Source organism: Pongo abelii, chromosome 4 (genome assembly GCF_028885655.2).
Source record: "Pongo abelii isolate AG06213 chromosome 4, NHGRI_mPonAbe1-v2.0_pri, whole genome shotgun sequence".
Taxonomy (NCBI): Eukaryota; Metazoa; Chordata; class Mammalia; order Primates; family Hominidae; genus Pongo; species Pongo abelii.
This window is the reverse complement of record NC_071989.2, coordinates 159710848-159728046: the sequence shown is the minus strand read 5'-3', so window position 1 is coordinate 159728046 and position 17199 is coordinate 159710848. Positions and strand designations below refer to the sequence as shown.

At 49.0% G+C, this 17199-nt stretch overlaps 1 protein-coding gene across 6 annotated transcripts in view; it reads left to right on the top strand.

The window, feature by feature from the left end:
• Positions 1 to 17199, top strand: part of TNIP1 (TNFAIP3 interacting protein 1) — a 57372-nt gene that overhangs the window by 31559 nt on the left and 8614 nt on the right. For all 6 annotated transcript variants that reach the window (XM_054556086.2, XM_054556084.2, XM_054556082.2 and 3 more), the window contains 6 exons: positions 3468 to 3562; positions 5778 to 5901; positions 9770 to 9859; positions 12763 to 12828; positions 13053 to 13184; positions 16488 to 16616. In XM_054556086.2, the coding sequence (XP_054412061.1) occupies positions 3468 to 3562; positions 5778 to 5901; positions 9770 to 9859; positions 12763 to 12828; positions 13053 to 13184; positions 16488 to 16616 (636 nt within the window). The remainder of the gene's footprint in view (positions 1 to 3467; positions 3563 to 5777; positions 5902 to 9769; positions 9860 to 12762; positions 12829 to 13052; positions 13185 to 16487; positions 16617 to 17199) is intronic.

Below are 17199 nucleotides of genomic sequence, written 5' to 3'. Positions count from 1 at the left end.
AAGTGCCCCGCTGATGGCAGAAGGGGGAGTCCCCCTTGCGTGACCTTGGTTGCCGAGAGCATGAAGGGCAATCAGGTTGGAGATGCAGTATGAGGAGAGGTGTGGGGGCAGAGGAGCACGCAGGATGCCCATCCCACCTAGAGGGGAGGGGTGTGTTGGGAGGTGAGGCTGAATGAGAGGCAGAGGCCTGGAGGGCCAGGCTGAGAGAAGGGAACCCTTTAAGATGTCAGTGAGGCTTCAAGGTATCCAGGCTGAACCCTGGCAAGGTGAGCTTGGCACAGTGCCTAGGCCGTGGGCAAGGTAGGAAGGTGCCTGGGGTGAGAGCACTTTGTGCATCCACTTTTCAGCTTTGAGATGGGGATAGATCCTAGGCCCCTTAAAAGGGGTCCTGCCAACCTCTGTTATTTTTTATTTCAGGCCTCTCCTTATTTATTTCCTCCTTAGCTCTTATCATAGTTTGTAATAATTTTATTTAATACATTTTTTCTTATACTCTTTTTTTTCTTATACTCTCTGCTAGAAGGTAAGCTTGAGGGGGGCAGGCACCATGTCTATTGTATTCACTGTTGCGTCTCAGTTCCTGGCACTTCATACACATTTGGTGAATGAATGAATGAACAAAATAATAAATGATCAAATGAACTCATAGCTTAGCTCTTGTAGCACCTTGGATGGAAGGTGATGATCTTTATGACCTCTGATGATTCTATCCATTGGCCGGTTTGCACCCAGGGCATTGGCCCAGAGACTCCAAGGAAACAGCTCTCTAGACTGCAAGGGTAGGACAGCAAGTGAGGCCTTGTCCTGGCCTTCCCTTAGGGACTAGGAGCAGGCCATTCTGTTCCCTGGAGGCCTCGCCCAGAGACATGGCATCTCAGGTATTTTTACTGCCTGGGTGGAGGTATATTAATCCAGTTCCTCCTCATTCATTCATTGATTTGTTTCTTGGTTCACTAAACAAACATATTCAAGGGCAGGTATAGCATAAGGCTCTCTGCTAGGCATTGAATGGACTCGTAAGAATAATTTTTCAATTTCTTTTTTTTGAGGAGTGGTGGGGGACAGGGTCTTGCTCCGCCACCCAGGCTGGAGTGCAGTGGTACGACCACAGCTCACTACAGCCTTGACCTCCTGGGCTCAGTCCTCCCACCTCAGTTCCCTGAATAGCTGAGACTATGTGCATGCACCATTATGCCTGGCCAATTTTTTGGTATTTTTAGTAGAGACAGGGTTTTGCCATGTTGCCCAGACTGGTATTGAACTCCTGAGCTCAAGTGATCCTCCTGCCTCAGCCTCCCAAAGTGCTGGGATTACTGGTGTGAGCCACCATGCCCAGCTAGTTTTCTGTTTGCTAAGCCTCATCTCCCTCATTGTCCAACCACCTCCAGTTTAAGGCTGTGTCCTCCATTTAGCCTTCTCAAGGGTCTCCTGTGTGAGTCAGAAATGAAACAACTCTGAAATCTCCCTGGATTACACAACAAAAGTTTTCCCTCCTATTCTGTGTGGCAGGGGTTTGTTTCTGGTCTACACAGTTCCTTAGAGTCCCAGGGAGACAGGGGCCCAACCTTCCAGCGCCCTTTAGAATACGAGGCATCCACATCAGCCCCTGCTACCAGGAAAAAGAGACTGGGGAATTGTGCATAGGCCAGCCCAGGAGTGATGCTTGTCCCTTCCACACCTCTTTTGTTGGCCAGAACCAGTCACATGATTGCATCCACCTGCAACAGGCCTGGGAGATGGAAGGCAGCAGATGGCTGTTTAGTGAATGGCCAGGGTCCTGGCCCAGCTCAAAGGCTGTCCCCTCCTTTGGGCACCATCTGTGTCCCTTCTCTGATCTTTCATCACACGGGAAAGAGACACCAATGTGGGGTCTGCCAGTTGGAGTTTTACTCCCCACCAGTGATGAGTCTTAGCAGCTGTGCACCTGTTAGACTGTATCATTTTACCTGGTTTCCCCACCTTTAACATAGAGATGAGTTACTTAGCTTTGAGGAAGTTGTGAGGCACCAGTGAGGTAGTATATGGAGAAGCACCGAGCAATGTACCTGGCACAGGTGAGGTGCTCAGTGAGGATCTGTGGAAAGATTGAACAACTCTGTGCTGACACTGTATGTTAGCATTGCTAGTCAGCACCTTCCCTTCCCACCCAGCCTGTGAGGTCCTGAGTCTGGTGACCCCTCTTCCATGCCCCCAGTTCACAGAGCTTCCAATATGAGTCCCCACACATAAGCAAGTGACTGATGGTTCATGGACGCTTCCACTCTCACTGTCTCATCTGTCCCTCTCAGCAGCCCTATCGAGGAGGCAGAGAAGAAACAGTTGTCCCTGGGCTAGGTGTGGTGGCTCATGCCTGTAATCCCAGCATTTTGGGAGACTGAGACAGGTGGATCACTTGAGGTCAGGAGTTCGATACCAGCCTGGCCAACATGGTGAAACCCTGTCTGTACTAAAAATACAAAAATTAGCCAGGCATGTTGGCACACACCCCAGCTACTCAGGAGGCCGAGGCAGGAGAATCTCTTGAACCTGGGAGATGGAGGTTGCAATGAGCTGAGATCATGCTACTGCGGTCCAGCCTGGGCAACAGAGTGAGACTGTCTAAAAAAAAAAAAAAAAGAGAGAGAGAGAGAAACAGTTGTCTTTCTTTTGTAGAGGAGGAACCAAGTGTCACAGCCACATTGTGAGGGCGTGAGGGCATAGTGAGGTCCCGACTGACTGCCCTGTCTTCTGATTTTCCCCTTGGCAACACTGGGTACCTCTCACACCTGCAAATTGATGTGCCTTCCAGGCCCCCAGGACTCGCCTGCTCATTTGTCCATTTGCTCATTTGGCTGTTCAGTCATGTTGTTCCTTCCACAAACTTTGAGCTGGGGGCTGGGGATCTGGCAGTGAACAAGAGAATGGTTAGGGGTCCCAGCCCTCCGGGAGCTCAGGAATTAATTGGGGGTAGGGGGGTAGATATTAAGAAAATAGCCGCACAAACAGTTCTTTAGCTTTATCTGCCACAGGTGCTGAGAAGCGTAAAAGCCGGGGGCTGTGAGCGAGGATAACGGAGTTAGCCTAATTTAGCTGGATCGGGGAGTCAGGGAGGACTTCTCTGAGGAGATGGGATTTAAACTAAGACTTCGAAGAAGAGTAGGAGTCAGCTGGGGGAGGCTGGTGGGGAATAGGGGTCCCGGCAGTGGGAGCAGGGATGAAGGAGAAGGGATGGAGCTGTCTGTCTTGGAGGAGCAGAAGGCCCCATGGCTGATGCTTGGTCAGGCTTCTCCATAGTTGGCTCCCAAGGGAGAGGACACGTGGGTGGCCAAGTGGCATAGCTCCTTAGAGAGGGATTGGGTGAGGCCAGGCAAAGGGGATAAGGAGTTGGGCCCTGGGGTGGCTATAGGCCCCCCGCCATCCTCTAGCTCAGCCTGTACCTGGGAGGCGCCCCTCCTTCCCCTCACCCTGTGTGTTCCCCTGCCCCACAGACCCTGTGTGAGCAGCTTCGGAAGGAGAATGAGGCTCTGAAGGCCAAGTTGGACAAGGGCCTGGAACAGCGGGATCAGGCTGCTGAGAGGCTGCGGTAAGTTCAGGCCCCTCAGAGAAGGGGTGAGGAGTGGGGGCTGCAGGAGGAGGGGCTGGTGCACAGCACTGATTTCTGAGTTGAGGACCATGGCTCCGAGGCCCTGTGCCCAGAGCCCTATTTGGAGGTTACGTGTCTTGATCCTTCTCCTTGGCTCTTTTGGTATTTTCTCTCTGGCCCTTTTGCCACCTTGGGAGGTATATAGAGTGCCTTGAGAGCTTCAGAAGAAGGTCAGCATAGATTGTACTTCCTTCCTCCTCCAGCGCTCGCCTCTCTCCCTTGTTAATGGTGAACTGGCTGTCCAGAGGACTCAGGACTTTGCTGCCTCCTGCTGGTCACCATCCTGACCTGCTCTGTCTTCCTGAGAACATGAGAGCTCCCCCACTGGACTAGGGGGCTTAGACTGAATTAAGGGTTGAGGGTCAGGGAAAGGCATTACAAGTTTATACTCCTTCCCTTCCTTCCTTTGCAAGATTCTAAATTGACAGGTCTTAGGCAAGACCTAGGAGCCTGCATTTCACCAGGAGTCTCTGTGATTATGACGGAGGTAGGCCCAGGATCACCTCTTGGGAAACACTGATATTGACTGTCAGAGCTTGACAAGCGCTTGGAGATCATGCAGGCCAGACCTCTCACTGTACAGAGGGGAAACTGAGGCCCAGGAAGAGGCAGGGACTTGATTGGAGTCTTACAACAAGAACTTGGGCCTCCTTGCTCTCCATCCTGTGAGTGGCCACAATTCCTGCCTGCACTGTGGTCCTGGACAATTTGGGTGATGAGTCATCTGTTGGGTACCAGCTGGGCTCAGGCACATAGGAAAGGCCCGTGTTATAGACAGGACTTGCTACTCTGTTTTTTCCTCCTCTCCTGTTTCTTATTAGAATCAACAGAAAGAGAAGGAATATACACTTCTTAAGTATGGCCACAGAAGTAATGTTTGACTACTGAGCCACTGGCTATTTTGAATCAGTGTGTAATTTATTTGCTTTTGGATGGCCAAGGATGCACTTTTGGGGTTTTTATAGCCCTAATGACCCCATCCATGGATTCAAAAACTGAAGCTGGGGAAAAAAAATCACGGATTAGAAGGCAAGAATACAAGTCTCTGCTGTATGACCTTGAAAAACTTCTTGGTTTTTCAAGCGGAAACTCAGCTGGCAAATAGAACATAAAGAAATGGTGGCTGGGCGTGGTGGCTCACACCTGTAATCCCAGCACTTTGGGAGGCTAAGGCGGGAGGACTGCTTTGAGTCCATGAGTTTGAGACCAGCCTGGTGAAATACATCACCACCCCTCCCCCAGCCCCAACAAAAAATACCAAAAAAATTAGCTGGGTGTGGTGGTGTGCCTGTAGTCCCAGCTACTCAAGAGGGTGGAGGTGTGTGGTGGGGGAGGTTGGGGGTGGCTGAGGTGGGAGGATTACTTGAGTAGGAGCAGTCCAGGCTGTGGTGAGCCGAGATTGGGCCACTGTACTCCAGCCTGGGTGACAGAACGAGACCCTGTCTCAAAAAAAAGAAAGAAGAAACATTTTAGTCAGACCTGAATCCACATCACTAATTTTATATCCTCTATCACCTGCCTTATTAGTTACTTAGAATTTTACTTTAATTTGATTCATCTTTTTACTTAAAATTATAAAGGAAACTTTAACTAGAGTAAATGGAAAACAGCATTACCTATGATAAATAGAAGATAACTCTAAATACGATGAAAATGAAAGGATGTTAATAAATCCAGGCTAAGGATCATTGCACATTGAAGGCTCTGGGCCTGCAGCCTGCACCTTCTGTGTTAACGAGGGAAACTCGAGTAACTAGAGAGGTGCCCAGGGCCTGTTAGCGCTAAGATCGTACTGTCTCCGTGGTCTACACAGGAAATGTGAAGATAATTGGAAAGGGTGTCACTTTCTCACTAGAATGTGATCCAGGGTTATTTAATGCAGTGTTTGGATATATCCTGAAGGTCTTGTGTGCATAGAAATTCCACAGCTGGGGAAACCCTGCCATTGACAATCAGAGACCTCCAGGGAAGCCCACAGATTGAGAGCAAGGTGGCTGAAGATGCCCTTTTTGGTTTTCCAGGAGGGCAGGTTTCAGGATCCCGCAGTACTCCCTGGGGCTCAGCTGCAACTCATGCGATAGTGAGCATTAAGCAGCCCTGTAGTTTTCTTAACTCAGGGTCAGCATTGTGACTTCTCTGTTTACCTCCATCCCAGGGAGGAAAATTTGGAGCTCAAGAAGTTGTTGATGAGCAATGGCAACAAAGAGGGTGCGTCTGGGCAGCCAGGCTCACCGAAGATGGAAGGGACAGGCAAGAAGGCAGTGGCTGGACAGCAGCAGGTATGTGGTCACAAATTCCTTCTGTAGCATCCTTGGTTTCTGGTACTCAGCCTCTGCTTACCACCTCCAGTGACAGTGAGCCTACTACTCCCTCCTGCAGCCAGTGCCAGTGGTAGAAGGTTCTAGCTGTTACATGTTTTTTTCTTTACTTGGCCTGACCTCCATGCTTAGAGGCTGCTGGTAGTCACTGTGGCTTCGTGGGCCTCATAAGCCTTCTCTTCTCCTGGCTAAATAGCTCCAGTTCCTTCAGCCATTGCTCATAGAAGGTGGTGTTGAGTTGTTTGCTCAGTCTGGGTGCATTCCCTAAACACATTCCAGTTTGTCAAGGTCTGTCTTAGAGAGTGGTTCCCAAAAGTCAGTTTAACATCTTTGATATTCCTGGCAGAATTAGGTTGTTTGGTTGAGCAAGCTCCCTTGGATTCTGCTAAGCTCCTGGGACTGTGTCTCTGGAGCCTCTAAAGTGGAGAGGGGAGGGTGTTGGCCAGTGTCAGTGTGGTCTGGTGATGCTGCAGAGCTGGCCCACTCCCCCATCCTCCTCTAGTCCCAGCACTGGCCACATCCAGGTCCCAAGCAGGAGCAGACTCTGCACCCCTTGCCCAGTCGTTACCATTCCCCTTGCTGCAGAGCTGAGTCCCAACTCTTTACCAACATGTTTTTACTTCACCCTTTAATGGGATTTAATAGCTGAGCAGTGGGGCTCCATGTCTTTAACCCACCCTACACCTATGCAATAGTAGTAATTACTGTAATGGCTTAATTCCTTATTACTATGTGGCAATGTAGAGTTTACCCAGGACATGCAAATCTGTTATCTTATTTGGGCCTCATCTCTACATACAGAGTAGGCAAGGCTGGGACTAATATTCCATTCTATAGCTATGGCCATAGGTTTGGAGAGGTCATGTAACATCATATAATCAGGATTTCTGTGTGACCTGCTATCAGGCAGATGTAGGGTACAGCCCTGGAAACATGCTGATAAATGGCGAAAGTCTGCTCTTCCCTGGTCTTCCGAATCCCAGCCCATGGAGATCCTCTTTTTTTCCCTTTATTCCCCAAATCAGATCCTTCCTTGTCTGCCCTCTTGTGGAAGGGACTTGTAGATGCAGCTGTTCTCCCTTGGGTTCTCTGAGCTGCCTCAGGTGTGGAATTCCCTGGGCAGGTCTCTACTTTTCCTGTGCCCTTTAATCTCCACTCATCTTCCTTGAAAGCCCCGAGCCAGATGTTCTTCCTGCCCTGAGAGTGGGAGCGACTTGCCCTTGTGCCCCAGGGTCACCTGTCCCATGTGTTACAGAGGGGCGGTGAGTGTGCCTTGGAATTACTTGCAGGTGGAATACTAGCTCCACCTTTTACTGGCACTGCAACCTTGGATAAGTCACTTAAGACTCCTAGGCCTCAGTTTCCTCTGTAAAATGAAGATAGTAACACCTGCCTCAAGGGGTGGTTGTGAGGATTCAGTGATGCAATGCTTGTAAAGTAGGTTTAGTGTCGTAAACAGTGAATGTTAGCTGTTGCTCTTTAGGGGAGATTTGGTGCCAGCAGCCAGTTCTGCTGACTCCACGTGGACTCCTCTCTCCCTCGTGGAGGTTCAGGGTGCACCACCCTAGAGCCTGGAATCCACCATCTTCCTCCTTCCCCAGTAACTCGTTGACCTTTTTGCTAAGCACAGCTCCCATCCAAGATGCTGCAGATTTCAAGTGGGCAGGCCTGTCTGTCCCTTTTCTCAAAGGAGGTGACCTTCCTTGGAGGGTTCCCCTCACCTTGCTCCTTGGTGCTATGTTGTGCTTACAGGCCTGAGCCTGTAGGGGGCAAGCTCTGCCCCAGCCCTACCCGAAGCCTCTGGGGGGTGCAGTGTGGAGGGAAAGAGAACGCTGAGAATAGAGAGAATCTGACTCCAGGATGATGGCAGACAATGTCAGAAGTCCGGATGGGGCCTGCAGACCTTATTCTGTTTGAGCTTCTCATTGTATTGAAGCCCAGAGAAGAGGAGGGTCTTGGTGTCCATCACAGAGGGGCTTGGAGATAGAGTCGACACACACCCTCCAGACTACCGGCCTTGTCTGCTGTTTCACCCCAGCACTTGCTATTTTTTTTAACCGTTAAACCTTTTTATTTTGGTATAACTAGACTTACAGAAGAGTTGCAAAAATAGTCTAGAGAGTTCCCCTATCCCCTTCCTTTACTTCCCCTAACAGCAACATCTTATAGAACCCAGGTTGAATGATCAAAACTAGAAATTAATGGCATGTACTACTTAGTAAACTACACACTTTATTCGGATTTCACCAGATTTGCACTCACTTCCTGTCGTGTGCCAGCATGGAGTCTGGGATCCCACATTGCATTCAGTTGTCTCTTCTCCCTAATTTTCCTCTAGTCTGTGACAGTTCCTAGTTGTTCCTTGCTTTTCATGACCTTGACACTTTTGAGTTGTACTGGCCAGTTATTTGTAGAATGTTTTTCAGTATAGACTTATTTGCTGTCATGATTGATGCCTCACAAGTGATTGGATCTCATGAGGAGATTGAGGTTACGTGTTTTGGCAAGAATCTCACGGAGGTGATGTTCTGTGTACATCAGAGTGTGCAGAACATTTCTCACTCCAGCAGACCAGGGGTACATGATGTCAGTGTTTTACTACTGTTAACCTTCATCACTTGGTCAAGTGCTGTCTTTCAAGTTTCTGCAATCAAGTGACCAGTTTTCCCTTTGTAATTAATAAATGTTTATTTTTGAGAAGAAACTTAGAGACTATGCAAATACTCTATTTTTCCTTAAACTTTCACTCACCGATTTTACTGTCCATTGGTGGATCTCCACCTGCAGCAGTTATTACTATAGTAATGGAATGGTGATTTTGTATTTTCCTCATTCTTCCTACACTTATTAATCGGAATTCTTTTGTAAGGAAGAGCTGTCCCTTCTCCCCCATTTATTTATTTATTCAGCTATTTTGTTCTGTCAGTATGAACTCAAGAATATTTATTTCATACTGTGACTTACAATCCAATGCTATTGTGAATTATTTTGCTGTTCAAAGTGTTCCCGTTTTGGCCATAGAAGTTTTTTTCAGGTTGTCTCCCGTGCCCTTTTGACATGCCCTTTTATTATTATTGTTATTAGTATTATTCATTTGAGCACTTCCTTGCTTTCTGGCACTGTAAGATGCACCAAACTCACCTTATATTTTATCTGCTCCACCTTATATTTTGTCTGCTCCAGCCTCTCAAAGCAGCCCTGTTTCTTTTTAATAAAAAGAAAATGGTATTTAGAAACCAACTGAGCACTAGGTGTACTCAGTGCTGCTGGATGTCTCTGCTTTAGCCCCTTACAGAGGACAGAGCTGGGAAACATCCATGTGTATTACGCAGATCTTTATTTCTGCATCTTTCTAAAAATGTTTTTTAATAAACATTTTATATAACTTTAACTTTTATAAAAGTTTTATAAAACATATATGTTTTATAGAATGAATATATCTATATCTATATCTGCCTGTATCTATATCTCAAATGTCTTACCTTCCAGGCCAGAGAGTGTTTTGGCTGATGTGTGTAGGGAGTGAGGAGAGTGGCTGTTGGTACCTTAGAGGTTGTACCTAAACAGGGAGAGTGGCCGCAGGGAGGGGAGAAGGGAAGGGGAGAGGGCCTGGCAGCCACCCTGAGTCAGGGAGGGGGAATCATCATCTTGTAGACTTCTAGAAGGGGACATAATCATGACTGGGATGGTTAGTGGTGTCCTGCTGGGTGGGAGGAGTGGGGAGACAGAGGGCTGGGGCCACTTGGGTGAGGGGTCTTAGAGGAGCACTGAGTGGGTGAGATAATTTGTATTGAGATTTTGGTGAAGGCCCCTCTGTTCTTCTCCCCAGGCTAGTGTGACAGCAGGTAAGGTCCCAGAGGTGGCGGCCTTGGGCGCAGCCGAGAAGAAGGTGAAGATGCTGGAGCAGCAGCGCAGTGAGGTAGGTGGCTGGGGTGGCAGTAGTGGGAGGATCCCTCTTCCCTCCCAGGACCAGCAGCACAAAGGCTTGCCCTGGCCTCCTGGCTCTGGCAGGTCCCAGGTCACCGTGAGGAGTTGGCATGGTGACCACTGACCCGCCTGCCCATGGATGAGGTCTGAGTCCCTGCTCTGGACTGTCCTCTCTTGATCAGTCCCTTTGCCTACAGTGGTCACTCTGAGGAGGTGGCATGTGGGGCATGGCCTAAAATTGTTGGGGGTAGAGTTTAGGCAGGCTCCTATGGTAGATCTTGGATGGTGGAAAGAGGTTGTGATAAGTTAGGCAAGTTTTAGCATCACTGATGAGGAGTGGAGGGACCCTTGAGAGATGGTTTAGGGAGGGCCCATCACGGAAGGAGGGGATTAAGGCCACTTCCTACTAGCCTGGAGGCTCCATAAATTTACTGTCAAAATTTTTAACGTTAAAAGCTACCTTGGCTGGGTGTGGTGGCTCATGCCTGTAATCCCAGCACTTTGGGAGGCTGAGGCGGGTGGATCACCTGAGGTCAGGGGTTCAGGACCAGCCTGGCCAACATGGTGAAATCCCGTCCCTACTAAAAATACAAAAAATTAGCGGGCATGGTGGCACATACCTGTAATCCCAGCCATTCAGGCTGAGGTAGAGAGAATTACTTGAACCCGGGAGGCTGAGGTTGCAGTGAGCCAAGACTGCGCCACTGCATGCCAGCCTGGGCAACAGAGCAAGACCCTGTATCAAAAAAAAAAAAAAAAAAAAAGCTACCTACCTCTATTGGTGTAGCTACTTTGCAGATATTTTGAGACTCCCATTTCAAGAATTTTCATAGGCAAGAATGAAAAGGACCAGCCAGCAGCTGAAGCCTGACACAGAATACTGAGTGGATTCCTAAACTCCATTAAGGCTATGGCCAGGTCTTTAGGTAGTTTAAATGTCCCCCAGTCCCACTAAGGTGCAGGAGCCAGTTCGTAAGAGGCTCTTAGTTTCCGTCTGCTGCCAAGAGAGAAGCCACGCAGCAGAGTCCCTGTGCTGCAGTCCATTCTGCCTTTTCCCATGGATCTCACGTGTGTTCCTCCCCCTCCTCACACCCTGAGTCTAGTCCAGTCTTTCCAGACCCGAGGTCGAAGTGCAGCTCCTTTTTGGTAGACACTTGTTCTGTCTGTTCCGTCTAGCCCCTCTCCACACAGCCCAGGTGCTTCTCTAGAACCCCGAGCCTGCCTGCCCTTGTCCTCCCGCACATTTGAAAGCTTCTTGATGTGCATATTAGTTTTAGATTTCTTTTTGTATTGTTATAAGTGTTTTTTTTTTTTCTGATTTCAAAAGTGATATAATGCTCATTACAAAAAGATCAAGAATACCACCTCCTAGAGAAAACCACAACTGATTACAGGTTGTTGCATATCCCTCAGTTTTTTTCAAAGTAGAATAAAATTATACATATACGTGTGTGTGTATATATGTATATACACACACTGCCTTACAGATTATTTTTTCTTTTCTTTTTAAAAAAATTAACTGGGTCAGGCGTGGTGGCTCACACCTGTAATCCCAGTACTTTGGGAGGCTGATGCAGGAAAATTACTTGCAACCAGGAGTTTGAGACCAGCCTGGGCAACATAGCAAGACCCTGTCTCTACAAAAAATAAAGTAGCTGGGTGTTGTAGTACACACCTGTAGTCTCGGCTACTCGGGGGGCTGAGGTGGGAGGATCACTTGAGCTCAGGAGGCTGCAGTGAGCCATGATCACACCACTGCACTCCAGCCTGGGCCTGCCTCCAAAAAAAAAAATTAACTGCCTTTGAGAGTATCTATTCATATCTATAACATATACTATATTCCTTTAATTCTTAGTAATTTTTTTATCATATACAATGTTTTTGAAATTGTTGTGGATCCTTATGACATATCTTAAGGGTCAGGGCCAATACTCCTTTTGTTTTATTTAGTTGTTGATGTAGGGTTGTTTTTCTTCCCTGAGGAATTGTTATATCAAGAGTATGGTGGATAGTGTCATCTTCGAACTGAGGAAGTGTGTTAGGTGCTTTATTTTCTGTTTTCTTTTTTTTTTTTTTTTTTTAAGACAGAGTCTCACTTTGGTTGCCCAGGCTGGAGTGCAGTGGCATGATCTTGGCTTACTGCAGCCTCTGCCTCTTAAGTTCAGGTGATCCTCCCATCTCAGCCTCCCGAGTAGTTGGGACTATAGATGTGTGCCACCATGCCTGGCTAAATTTTGTATTTTTTGTAGAGATGGGGTTTCGCCATATTCTCCAGGCTGGTCTCAAACTCCTGAACTCAAGCAATTGGCCCACCTTGGCCTCCCAGAGTGCTGGAATTATAGGCATGAGCCACTGTGCCTGGCCGCCTATTTTCTTATTTTCTTAACAGCTGCACATTGTCTGTTTATACTATCGTTTATTTAACCTATCTTCTGTGCTTAGATTGGCGTCTGGATTTTTTTGTAATACAGATATTGCTGAGATGATTAGCCTTGTGTATATATATTTGCACACTTGTGTAAGTGTTTCTGTTGGTTAAATTCTTCAGAATGGAATTATTGGGTTAAAGTTGATGAAAATGTGAAATTTCAATACATAATCCCAGACTGCCCTCCAAAGAGGTGTGTGTGTTCCATAATTATTCACCAAAATGATGTCGTTTCCATGTCTTAGTGTTAATCTTGCTTTCCTGGCAAGGTAAAATGCAGCAGTGGATGAAGGTGGATGGCTTTGAGCAACATTGAGTTTTTGAGAGGTGAGGGATGGAGACAGTGTCTGTAGCCACTATTCACACACACCGAGCGCACCTTGGGACGCTGGTGTACATGGGGCAGGAGTTGGCTCTCCTTGTTACTTCTCTGCTCATCTCCCGCTAACTCCAGTCTCTCCCCACAGCTGCTGGAAGTGAACAAGCAGTGGGACCAGCATTTCCGGTCCATGAAGCAGCAGTATGAGCAGAAGGTAATGTGGGGTTCCTGGCCACGCCCACAGGGCATGCCTGGTCTTCATCTCGCTGCCTCTTTAGCAGCTTTGAACCTTGGGGAGTGGCCATGCTGAGCCCCAGTATGGCCCAGAGGAGAAGTTGGGGGCAGTGTTGGAGGGCCCAGGGGCAGCCGGGCCCTGCCCACATCCTGGAAGTGCTCTACATCCTTGCCTCACACACTCCTCTCTGCCTCTGAACCCAGATCACTGAGCTACGTCAGAAGCTGGCTGATTTACAGAAGCAGGTGACTGACCTGGAGGCTGAGCGGGAGCAGAAGCAGCGTGACTTTGACCGCAAGCTCCTCCTGGCCAAGTCCAAGATTGAAATGGAGGAGGCAAGTGTGACTGCTGGTCCCTGCAGAGTCAGTTCCCCTCCACATTAGCAGAGAGTTCAGTGGAGCAAACAAGCCAGGGGCAGGAGTCAGGAGACCCGGGGGTCTAGTGCCAAAGAGCTAGGTGACCAAAAACACAGGCATGTTCCTTCCCTGCACTGCAGTTTCCCATCTGAAAATTGAGAAAGTTGCATTAACTACAGCTTTTCACATTTTCTTGTTTTTATTCAGAACTTTTTGATCCATTAAAATTGTGGGGACTGGGGAGCTGTACAGGGAAGCACACCATATAAAAGATCCAAGCAGGTGGCCGGGCACGATGACTCACGCCTGTAATCCTAGCACTTGGGGAGGCCGAGACGGGTGGATTACGTGAGGTCAGGAGTTCAAGATCAGCGTGGCCAACATGATGAAATCCCGTCTGTACTAAAAATACAAAACTTAGCCAGATGTGGCAGCAGGCATCTGTAATTCCAGCTACTCAGGTAGCTGAGGCAGGAGAATTGCTTGAACCTGGGAGGCGGAGGTTGCAGTGAGTCAAGATTGCACCATCGCACTCCAGCCTGGGGAACAAGAGTAAAACTCTTGCTCAAAAAAAAAAAAAAAAAAAGATCCAAGCAGGCCTGCTGTATGGCGCTTTGTGGGGTGGGATGCCGCTAAGTGTTCAGCATAGTGATGGTGATTTGTTGGGGAGGGGCTACAACATGAGACAGAGCTTCATTTATCCATTCATCCAGGCATTTGTCTTCAGAGCCTGTCTCCAGGCATTGTGCTTGGGCATAGAGTCCACAGGAACAGCTTAACCCTGCCCTCGCTGGGAGAGAGGTGCCAGACAACTAATTACAGAAGCAAATAAAGTAAAAGTGTGTTAAGTGTTGCAGAGAAGGCCAGGTTGGGTGGCTTGTGCCTGTGATCCTGGCACTTTGGGATGCCGAGGTGGGAGGATTGCTTGAGGCCAGGAGTTTGAGACCAACCTCAGTGACATAGCCACACCTTGTCTCTATAAAAATTAAAAAATTCGCTGGGTATGGTAGCATGCACCTGTAGACCTAGCTACTCAGGCTAAGGTGGGAGGATTGCTTGAGCCCAGGAGTTGGAAGCTTCAGTGAGCTGTGATCGTGCCACTGCACTCCAGACTGGACGACAGAGTGAAACCCTGTTTCTTTAAAAGAAAAATATATGGCCGGGCATGGTGGCTCATGCCTGTAATCCCAGCATTTTGGGAGGCCAAGGTAGGCGGATCACTTGAGGTCAGGAGCTCGAGACCAGCCTGGCCAACATGGTGAAAACCCGTCTCTAATAAAAACACAAAAATTAACTGGGAGTGGTGGTACATGTCTGTAGTCCCAGCTACTCGGGAGACTAAGGTACGAGAATCGCCTGAACCCGGGAGGTGGAGGTTGCAGTGAGCTGAGATTGCGTCACTGCACTCCAGCCTGGGCAATAGAATGAGACCCTGTCTCAAAAAAAAAGTACTATGAAGAAGTTACAGAGATCAGACAGTGGGCATAAGTGGGACCAGATTCTTTCTTGGGGGGAAACAACAGGTCCCCTGAAGTAGTAGTATCTGCCCAGTCATATGTATGACTGAGACCAGCCAAGGCCCATCAGGACGTTGGAGCAGCTTAAAGAGGAAAGGCCACTTGACTGCCAGAATCTTGGGAGATTTTGTTTATGTCACCATGTTTTCCCCTTCATGGGAACTGGGCATGGTCTTTTGCCTAGCTTAAAAATGGACATTTTCAACATGGATTGCCTCTCAGAGTTCCTCCCATCAGCATGGGACACCAGGGGCCTTATTTGAGCAGTCAACCTGCATCTGTGACACTCCCTTAGCTTGGAGGTGTGGTAGGGAGAACACTTCTGTCTTTCCTTATGAGTGCACAATCGTACCTGGTGACTCGCAGCCAGACGTCCTGGCTCTTTGGCCCCTCTCCCTCGCTCACAGCGATAGGTGAGACAAATCCCTGGAATCTGAGGGCTCTTCCCTGTCAGCTACAGGGAAGGTAGGACGTTTCATGACAATGCGTGGCCCTGTACATAAGTACGTATTTCAGTAAAGGCCACGCCCATCCAGGAGCCTCATGTTGGGGAGTCCAGAACGATTCTCAGGGAGGTCTGACCAAGCCTGCCCTCTGTAGTCCGTACTGACTAAAGGTCACACAGGGCTGGGTGAAAACTAACCCCTGCGACTGGTCTCCTAATCACATGCTGTGAATACACAGTTATGAAATGTCCACACACTACAAAGTGAAAGTTTCCCTGGACCACCTCCCACTGCCAAGATCCCAGGCCCTCCCTAGAGGGAACCACTGTTACCATTTTGGTGCATCTGTTTCCAGACCTTTCTGGCATATGTGTACACATAGGAACATGTAGTTTATTTGGGGATGTGCCTGGTCTTTCCACTGCACTGTGCTGCGATCCCCTAGTTTCAACACCTCCTTTGACATGGAGAGAGCAAGGGAATAGGAAACCTGGGTTCTAGCCCCAGCTCACTGTGTGGCCTTGGGTATGTCACTTCCCCTCTCTGGACATTTGTTTCCCATCGTATTACAGGGCTGGGGCTTGATGCTGTCTAAAGGCCATCCCAGTCTTGGCTGGCTGTGGCGAAGCCCTGCTGCTTCCATAGAGGGTATGGAACCGCCTCCTGGAAGCCTTCCCTCAGCTGTGGTGATCTTTCTTTTAGCCCCACAGTATTTTGTTTCTTTCTGGAGGAGCACTCTCTGCCTTATGCCACAGTTCTCTCTGGGCGTGTCATCTCTCCTCTAGGCTCCAAGGCTGTACGAGCTGCAGTGTCTGTTAGGGATTATCAGTAGTTTATTGCTTTCTGTGGATCACGGAAGACCCCCTTGTGAATCTGGTCAGAACTGTGGCTTTTCTTTCTAGCAGATTACACACAGACAAAATTTTGCATTCAGTTTTGGGGCTCACAGCCCTCCTGAGGCCTCTGACTCACGTTAGGAACCCCGTACCTGTGACAGGTAGGTAAGCTTAGACAAGAGAGGGCTGTGGCAGTGCCGGGGGGTCTCAGCTGCTTAGTGGATGAACTGGTGTCGGAATCCAGGGTCTTTTACTCAACTGAGCTACTGCTTTTTCTTTTTTTAATTATTATTTTAAATCGGCACATCATAATTGAGGGCAGGACCGGATGGACATTACTGCACCGACCCCAGGTGCTTTGCATGTGAGCAATGTGGAGTGATGGCCGGGGAGAACGTAAGGGCTGGGCCAGGCAGGACAGAGAATCCAAGGCCTCCTGGAGAGGCCATCCTAGCCAGCTTACCAACCCTGTGTTCCCTGCAGACCGACAAGGAGCAGCTGACAGCGGAGGCCAAGGAGCTGCGCCAAAAGGTCAAGTACCTGCAGGATCAGCTGAGCCCGCTCACCCGACAGCGTGAGTACCAGGAAAAGGAGATCCAGCGGCTCAACAAGGTGGGTGCCTTGGCCTGGGTCCCTTGGCTGGGCTCCCTTGAGTCCAGCTGCAATGCCCACCCCATCACTGGCACCCCCAACCATTCAGCTTAGGAAGGGTAACCCCCAGTCAGTGAGCTGGCATCCTGTTTCCCGCCTGCTCTGCCATTGCCTCCCACACACGGAGTGACTGAGCCCTTGAATGAGCCTGTGTGACCCTTCCCTCTGGAGGTGCACTCTTCCCCTTATGCCTCACCTGCCCACCCTGCTTGTCGGGGTTCACTTTACCCTCACATGCTCAGCAAAGCCTTCCCTGAATCTCATTCAGGTTGCCCTGGTCTGTGCTGCTGAGGTACCAGCAACTTCTCTGACACTCCTTCTCATGGCTCGTCATCACTTATTTAATTCTGTCTTCCCATCTGGCAGTGGGAGGTGCATACCTTCACCAAGGTGTATACCCTGCGCGCCTTGTACAGCGTCTGGCATCAAGCACGTGTTCAGCAAACACTGATGGGAGTGGAGGAGCACGGGCTGAGGGGCCCGCCCTTGTGCAGTGGGATCCAGGGAGACGGGGCCCCCAGGGTAGAGGCTGGGGAAACCGGAA